This window comes from Limulus polyphemus, unplaced genomic scaffold (genome assembly GCF_000517525.1).
Source record: "Limulus polyphemus unplaced genomic scaffold, Limulus_polyphemus-2.1.2 Scaffold2038, whole genome shotgun sequence".
In the NCBI taxonomy this organism is placed as follows: Eukaryota; Metazoa; Arthropoda; class Merostomata; order Xiphosura; family Limulidae; genus Limulus; species Limulus polyphemus.
The window spans coordinates 152296-161273 of NW_013667648.1; the positions used below are offsets into that span (position 1 = coordinate 152296).

An 8978-nucleotide genomic window follows, 5' to 3' on the forward strand; every position below is an offset into this window, starting at 1 on the left:
ATGACGTTGTAACGTCGAAACATGTAGAGTTGTCAACTTTTTGAAGGCCATAGAAAGGCCTAAATAAAATGTTTTTTATTGTGTACCAGTTTAACGTTGAATATTATTTATGATTTTAATACATATGTTTAATCTGTATGTATGTTACTGTTTAACCCTCCCTGCATGGGCATTCTTTACTGTGCATGTCACAAGGTTTTAAATGACTTACATTCAAAATTTAATTCAACTACTTTTTGTTTATGTTATACCAATTAGTATAGCATAAAATTTTAGCTAATAATTCATATTGTAATAGTATACAAGTTTTAAGATCTTAATTATATAAGGCAATATTTACAAGAAAATCCTGTATTTTCCCTAGTGTGAGAAATGTGAATTTTTTTCTGTAGACATACCCTCTTCTGTAATTTATTCACCACCCCTCCAATAAATACAAAATTTAATGTAAATTACTCATTATCAAATCATCATTGCTCAGACAAAGCATAATTTTTGTAGCCTTCAATCTTGTTTGGTTATAGAGACATCAAATAGAAAATCATACCCCTCTTGCCACACTCACCTGTTGCATTCTCTCTCTCTGGATTTGTTAATAGGATATGTTTAATACTATATTACTTCTAACCAATAGAAGGACAAGGTGTTCATCTGTCAAGTGATGAATTATATTATTTTCTAAACAGAGAATTATCAATTTATTATTTAAATAATTTGAAGCTTTGTATTGTTCGTTTTAGTTTGTGTTTAAATGAATGCTCCTGAAGAAACTGTAAAGCAAAATGTTCAATGTCTAATTAAGTATAAACAACATTTTGGTGTTATAAGGTCATTTATTTCTAGTATTAATAAGAAATGCTGTGTATGTGCATAAAAATATTTGGAAATAAATATAAAAATTATTAAATTTTGAGCTCACTAAACTTACCTTCTTCCCTTGAAATCTTGTGTGAAAAGAATGAGATTAAAACAATAACATGTAAGAATGGCTGAGAAGACCACTAGGGGGACATTCTGAGCTTTTGAATTGGTTATTCACATGTCATATATTGAAGTAAGTGTATATAAAGAAGCATTTCCAAAAATGGAAAGAGGTGGGCAGGAGGGCCACTGTGTTTGATTCAGTATATGAGCAATATCTCAACAAAAAAGAAAAGATAAAGAGGTTCTTATTTTATATTCTACTTTGTCAATCTCAGTAGTTTGAGTTCCTAATTTGTACGAAACTATAGATTTAGTATTTTGACATCACAAACATCTAATTTGAATTAGTGCTGCAATCAACAGTGGTAACAAGACACATAAAAATCGATGTTTAACTGTTTCTTTTTTATTTATTTTTAAATAAGAAATTAAATAATGTATAACACTAAAATTTGAATTATAATCTACAGTTTGATACCAAACTTACTGACATAAGATCATGAAATAGTAGTTCAATAAAATTGTGAATGAGAGTCAACAAATGCAATAACATGGCCTTTGACCCATGGCCCATCTGGAGAGGGTCAATGGGAATCAAACCTTGATACTTTGATTACCTTTTCCCAATCGCAGTTTTCCCATATTCATCTTGCTCTGACAACTCTTCTATATTCCTTATCCTCCCTTCACCTTTTATCTGAGGCTGTTTATCATTCCCCTGATGGGTGTTTAAATAATACTTAGAATCTCCTTTTTGCAACCATCACCCTTTTCCTCTTTGACCCTGACATTACAGACATGGCTGCTCTGCTGTTGGGATCTTCTCAGTCAAGATGCCATTTTCTCTTTGGCACCTTTTTTGAAACAAAAGGTGTTTAGGGGGTATCCCTGACTCATTGGAGTTGAGTCAGCCTGTCTGCATACCTCTCTTTCATCCTTGGCATCTCATTTATTCTATCAACCTATTCCCATCCTGATGTCTTGGCCTCTTCCTGTCCTTTACCAGTTACAGCTGCTCAGGCATCTGTTCTTCACCGTAGATATATGGACAGGCATTATTTTCAGGGCATCCAGTATTGGTAACTATGTTCTTGGGTCAGGGCCGCTGTAGGCCAAACACCTTTACTTTGCCCACATTTGGAGGTCCTTTGTAGTTGATCCATGAGTTCTGAACTTTGTCTCCAAAGGTCTGTTCCTCCACTTCCTTTCCTCTCCCCCATTGTCTTTCACTTCCATTTCCTTCCCTCCTTGTTGGGATCCCATTCTTGCCAACATCTTTCAGAGGTGGTTCGGGCCTTACTTCCCAAGGATGCCATCAGATGAGGAGATCCTTCTTGTCTGAGACTGTACTCTCATCTGTTTGTTTTTCCCAAAAGGACTTGGGATTGGCACCTGATCATCAACCTGTCATCACTGAACTGCTTCCTCGTCATTCCCAAGTTCACCATGGAGTCGTACTTAGCTTTTCCTTGTGTTTTCACTTCAAGTTTGTTGATGATGAAGGTTGATGTGTTGGATGTATATCTCAATTTCCCCTGCATCCTAACAGTATCCTCTCTTTTTTCATCATGGACATGTGTTTCAATTTTGGGTAGTTCCATCCAAACTTACCTTCACTTCGTATGTGTTCTGTTGAGTGGCCTTTGCTTTTCCTCGCATGGTTCATCCCAGAGACCTTCTTTTCCACCATTATATGAATGGCTTCTTGCTTCCTCACAAGATGACTCAGTTTTGCATACTCAGTTTCCTCTCCAGGAAGTTGCCAAGGTGTGTTGGCTTGTCAAAGTGGAGAAATCTTTCTCACATCTACACAATACTTAGTTCATCTTGGTGTGTTTTTCAACTCCCTCTTTAGTCAAGCCCAACCTTCTCCACTTTGGTTGAGAGCTATGTAATATCTCGCATGCAGCATCTCATCCTCTCCTTCTTCTACTGTGCGAGTGGCTCTTTTCTTTGGGAATGTAGACTACTCTAAAAGCTCTCATTCCTTGTTTCCCTTCCCTCTATATACCACCTTTATGATTGTTCCAATCCCACCTGCCTCCTTTGCCAGGTCAAGGATCTCCAGTAATATATGATATGCACTGCTCCCTTCTGTTGTTCTTGAATCTGTTTATTCCATAGAATCTTAATTTCACCTGTGATCTTTCTCCCATTACTCTTATGGGTTGGATTCATGATGATTGTCAGCTTTTTCAGGTTTCTTTCCATTAGATCTCTCACCTTACCATGTCCCTAACTACACATTTCCATCCTCCCTTGAAGGACATCATGTAGACCACTGCATATAGCTTTACATTTCATTATCTCCATCACGTGGCCATTTACTGCTCTTTGAGGTTCCACATACATCTTGTTGCTATTTTGCACTCCCCTGTTTCTCTATGAAAGGTAAGTCCTACCTTCATTTTCTTATTTTCTTTTCTTTGCATGGGCCTTTGTTACATACTTGGATTCTGCTCTGTGGCGAAAGTTGCATGACTAAGTATACTTAGTTTTAAATCTGCACTGAACAACCTGTGATTATATGCAATGCTAGATGATTGTGATGTTGAGTGTTTTCCCATTGTGGAATTGATGTACAATTCCAGATGCTGCCAGGTGTTGGTTGATCGACTCTGTCACCGTGTTTTCAATGCTGTCAAAATACAATGTTCTAACACTTATCCAAGTCATTTTACTCCAACCATTGAGATGGGGTGTTCAGCAGGACCACTTGTAAGTGTACCCTCTTTGTCTTTTGCTTCATAAATGTTTGTCCTGGACTGCACACTCATAGACTAACATGGGTAAAGGAGACAAGGATCGCTGCTCATCTCTGATGATCCATGGCATTTGATGCTAGTCCTACTGCAAACTTCCTGTACAATTCTAGACACCACTAGGATTTGAATGATGCACTCGGTCAATGTGATTGCTCTGCTTTTGAATATAGGGTATTGCAGTCAACCATTGCAATGTCTCTAGTGCTGCATTCCTCTGGCTTACCCATTGTATTATTTCCCTCCTTCTAGTGAAGTATGGGAGTCCTTGCCACTTACCAGTTCTTAGCCACTGGGGTGATGGACCATAGAGGCCTGACCTTTTGAGTAGGGTGGTGGCATGATGTCATTCCTACCATGAACCTAATGTATAATTCCTAATGCTGCTAGGTGTTGGATGTAACACTCCACCATATATGTATATATAGATTGCAGTTTGTCCCTCAAGCTGAGGCACCGTCCTTCCTACTATCTGCCTAATGTTAGTTCCCAGGGATCTGGTGTTGGTTGGAGCTGGATCAGCCACACAAGTCTTCACAAGTGTTTGGATGGTTATTCTCTTTCTACCATAGACTAGGCAATAAATGCCCAATGCTGCTAGGTTTTGGACTGGAGATGCAAACCCATATAGTTATCCCTCTTCCTACCATCTGCTGGATGTCAGTTCCCTGTGGATCTAGTGTTGTTTGGAGCTGGACAAGACACATGACTTTTGGCAGGTGTAAGATTTGGTATCCCCTCCTCCTACCATGGACTGGACAAAAAATTTCCAGTGCTGCTAGGTTCTCGACTGGAGATGCAAACCCATATAGCTATCCCTCATCCTTCTGTCTGCTGGATGTCAGTTCCCTGTGGATCTAGTGTTGGTTGAAGCTGGACAAGACGCATGACTTTTCGCAGGTGTAAGATTTGGTACCCCACCTCCTATCATGAACTGGACACAAATTCCCAGTGCTGCCAGATTTTGGACTGGAGATGAACTCCCACCTGGGCCTTCCACCTTCCTACCGTTGGTTGGATTTTGGTTCCTGGTGAATCTGGTGTTGGTGGTGTGTGCCTGCAGGGGCAGGTTATTGATATGGAAGCTCCTCTTCCTTAACAATACCCATTTTTGAGTTGAAAGATAGAGGACCCTCTTCAATTCCAGGTGTTGGATGTGGTTGAACTCCCATTTAAAATCTGTTGTGCCCTAACAAGTCTACACAAAGTGGTGTCCCATTTTCCTTTGATTCCACCTGTTTGGCAACACTTTACTCATGGGCAATGAGTATAAGTGGTGTAAAGAATGATAATTTTTTCACTAGCCCTCCACCTGTTCAGTGTAGGATTCAAGCTATTATATCAGAAGTTATCATTTTCTTAAACTGAAAATGTATTTCCAATATATACTTACCTCTTCTCACATTTCCCACTTGTCCCCCCCACAACTTTTGGTGTGGGATATGACCAATCTCGATGTGGTTAACAGTTGCAAGATTAGAGAGAGCACTGATTACAATAGGGGTAGTGTCACACTCCTTTAGGTGGAGGGTTGCTGCATAATCATTTGGATGTTAATATGCAGATGTTTCACATTAACATACATGAGGGTAAGTGGTAGTATCAAGGCTAGTGCCAAGGAAAAATTTGCACCGATACTGGACAGTATAAATCGAGAAAACTTTTTGTGAGAAGAAGTAAGTATCTATCAGAAATACATTTTCAGTTTAAGAAAATGTTAACGTTGCTGTGCTTTAGAAAGTGTATGTTTGATTTTTTAATTGTATATATTAGAGAGGTATTTTACTTGATCTATTACATTCATGATGGACACTTCAGATAATTTACTTCTTCCATGCTTACATTTGATGATTGTACTATAATACATTTTTTGGAAAACGTTTTTCATGTTCTATAGTCCAATGGCTCAGTCATAAGTCTGAGGACTTATAACACTAAAAGTCAGGTTTTGATACTCATGGTGGGTAAAACACAAGTAGTCAATTTTGTAGCTTTGTGCTTAACAATAGTTTTATGTCCCCTGGTTTGTCAGTAGGGAATTTACAGACTTACAACATTGAAATCCATTGTGTAGTTTTGCACTAAAATTAGCAAACAAAATGAAACCGTAATCTAATTCTTTTTATTTTTATGCTAGTTTTCTTCAGTATTCCTACATCCTTGTTCTGTCGTATCAGTTGTATTGTTCAGACTTTTATGTTATGGACACCATATGGATGCTTATTTCTGGACCATTCAGATGTATTTCTATTTCTGAATTGAAGGAACAACAGATTCAGGCAGCTGGGAAGTAGGTTATGATAATTTATTACCAAACTGATGGACTTGACATTATAATATTCATTCTGTTACAGTTGAAGGGTATTGGTTCATGCTGGTGGAAAGGACATTGATATAATGCATTGTGAAAGAGAATAACTTTACATCAGAATCTTACTGTGTACAATATAACCTGACTTCTTGGTCTTGCCAGTGTATTAAACATGCAAGAAAGTGTCAAATTAAAAATACCAAATGTTATTCAAAACACATTGTTCTGTAAGCTCTATTAAGTAATTTCCTGTAGTATTGGACACTGTATGTGATAAGATATTTACCAATGATATTTAAGTTTTGGGTGTTGCTGGCTGTGAGGAAGAAACTGATGCTTTACACAAGGATTATATGGAAAGTTGGGCAAATAAATAGCTGCTTGCTTTTAATTGTAGTAAATATAAGGTAATGCATGCAGTATATCACAGTTTGAATTGTGAGTATAATTTTAGTGGGAATAATCTTGACAGTGTTATGAAAGAAAATGTTCTTGTTGTTCTGGTTGATCAGTCTTCTAAGTCATCCAAGCAATGTGGCACAGCAAATATGATTTTAGGTTATATGTACAGAAATATTGAATACTAGTCTAAAGAGGTTACAATGTCATTACATAGATTACTGGTTAAGCTGGAGTACTGTTTACAGTCTTAGGCTCCTTACATTAGAAAGGACATTGAATTGTTGGAAAGGGATCAGAGGAGGGTTACTAGAATGATACCTGGGATAGAAAGGTTGTCATAACAAGGACAGATTATGATTTTTGAAATGTTATCTTGGGGAAAAAAATGTTAGATGGGATTTGATTGAGCTAAGATTGTTAAGGGAATTGATAGTGTGTTTGATGGTGAGAATGTAAGACTAGGGGATGAAACTATAAATTTTGGCAGGGTAGGAATCATTTTCAGCTTAGACAGCTTTTTATTTTTTCTAACAGAATGGTTGTCCTTAAGAAGGCTTAATAAATATTTGAATGATAAAGGCTGGATTTGTGTATTTTATTTTTTTTTATTTAGAGTTTAGTATAGCAGAGAGGAGCCTTTTTATCTTTAAATTATATGTATACATATATGTGTAAATGAATTAATAAAATGACCATGGCATACATCTGGCTTTTTTTTATGATACCAAACAAATGGTTATGTAGTTGCATTTTTCTTCAGATAACACAAATACAGTTTCACATAATTTGTTCAGAAACTATAACTCATCAATACATCCAAGTAGTCCTAGTGAATAATCTTTGTTAACATTCTTTACTTGTGTTATGATACTTTTTAAAAAACAAAATCTCCCAGAAAGATTATATGAAATTTATCCAACTCTTCTTTTTCTTTCAGACAGCTTATATACCAGAGAAAGAGCATTACCATGTCACAAAGGCACAGATGTTAGCTACAATGGATACTTTAATGGGAGGTAGGGCAGCAGAAGAACTGATATTTGGTCCAGAGAAGATAACTTCAGGTGAGATATTCAGAAGTTAAAAAGATGAAGTTTGGGACTGCTAACATAATCTGTTATTGTGCTTTATATTTTGTTTATATGCTAAATGACAGCCACAACTGTGGGGCCAAAGTCACAGTTATTCGTTCTCATTTATCATAAATAAGATATCTATTTCTTACAAATACAAAAATTATACATTTTTTTAAAAATAGTCCCCCAGTGGGACAGTGGTAGGTTCATGGACTTACAGTGCTGGAATACAGGGTTTGATTTCCCCGTGGTGGACACACCAGATAGCCCAATGTGGCTTTGTACTAAGACAAAAAACAGAAAAAATTATAAAAGAAGTTTAGTGATAATAACCACAAAGTAACCATCAGAGTATCCATACTATAACTTTTAATATTTTTTATGTATCTTTGCAAAATATGACAAACTTTCAGTAAACATTACAAGTTTTTTTACACAAAAAATAATTTTTTAATCAAGCATTTTTATTAAAGATTTGTAAATGAGTATATGGAGTCTGAGAGTTAACTGCTCTGAGTGCAAAGTGATTTTCATGTTAAGATTAAAAATACTTTTCTTCATCTGAAAATTTTTTAAATTTCTTTTGCGTAACCTCTATAAACTCCTAAATATAAATTTTTTTGTTAAATAAAACTTTATATTTTATCTCTAAATTTTTGTACCCTAACCCTATATGGACTCAGTCAGTTTAATCGAACTTGTAACCTCTATAAAAATATAAAATAAATTTAAATTTCCATTTTTTCTTTCTAGTGTAGATTGAAACAGTATATCCTAACTAGCTTAAAACTTGTAACATTATACATCTGTTTATACTCAATTTTATTCTTGTATTGCCCTTTAAACTGGGCCTAACTAATAATCCTGCCACATAAGTTGTAAATCACTTGGTGTCCACGTAGCTCATGTTACAGTATTGACTGATGTAATGCACAAACTTCTTGTGAGCATACCTCATGAAGAATTTTTATTATTATGTTTTTTTCATTATGTTACTAAACATTTGTCTCTGAATATATATAATCATAGTGTTGACTGCTCCAAGTGCAAAGTGATTTTCATGTTAAGATTAGAAATATTTTTATTTATCTGAAAGTTGTGAAATTTCATTTGAATAATCTCTAAAACCTCCAAAATAGATATCAAACTTTTGTTTTAAGTAAAACTATATATTTTGTCTGTTATTTTCTCTACTCTAACTAAACAGTATTGGACAATTTGATCGACCTAGTAACCCCCATAAAAGAAATACAGAAAAATCTAAATTGATCTTTTTTCTTTCTAGAATGAATGCATATTATATCATGGAATTACAGTTGCTTATCCTAAATGGCTTAACTCTCTCAATATGGGATCGGTCAATTTGACTGACCATGTGACCCTTTTGTACTCATTTAAAGTCTTTGTAGATTAAATACTTATAACTCACAATATAGTACATATGCCTTCGGGAAATGTTGCAGTATTTCAGTTAACATTACAAATCTTTCACACACAAAAAAT

At 35.6% G+C, this 8978-nt stretch overlaps 1 protein-coding gene across 6 annotated transcripts in view; it reads left to right on the forward strand.

Moving 5' to 3' along the window:
- The window catches only part of LOC106465749 (ATP-dependent zinc metalloprotease YME1 homolog), a 174194-nt gene that overhangs the window by 134152 nt on the left and 31064 nt on the right, over positions 1-8978 (forward strand). For all 6 annotated transcript variants that reach the window (XR_002612047.1, XM_022393673.1, XM_022393674.1 and 3 more), the window contains exon 16: positions 7337-7463. Coding sequence is in view for 5 of the 6 variants with exons in the window: in XM_022393673.1 (XP_022249381.1) it covers positions 7337-7463 (127 nt within the window). In the remaining variant the exon portion in view is untranslated. The remainder of the gene's footprint in view (positions 1-7336; positions 7464-8978) is intronic.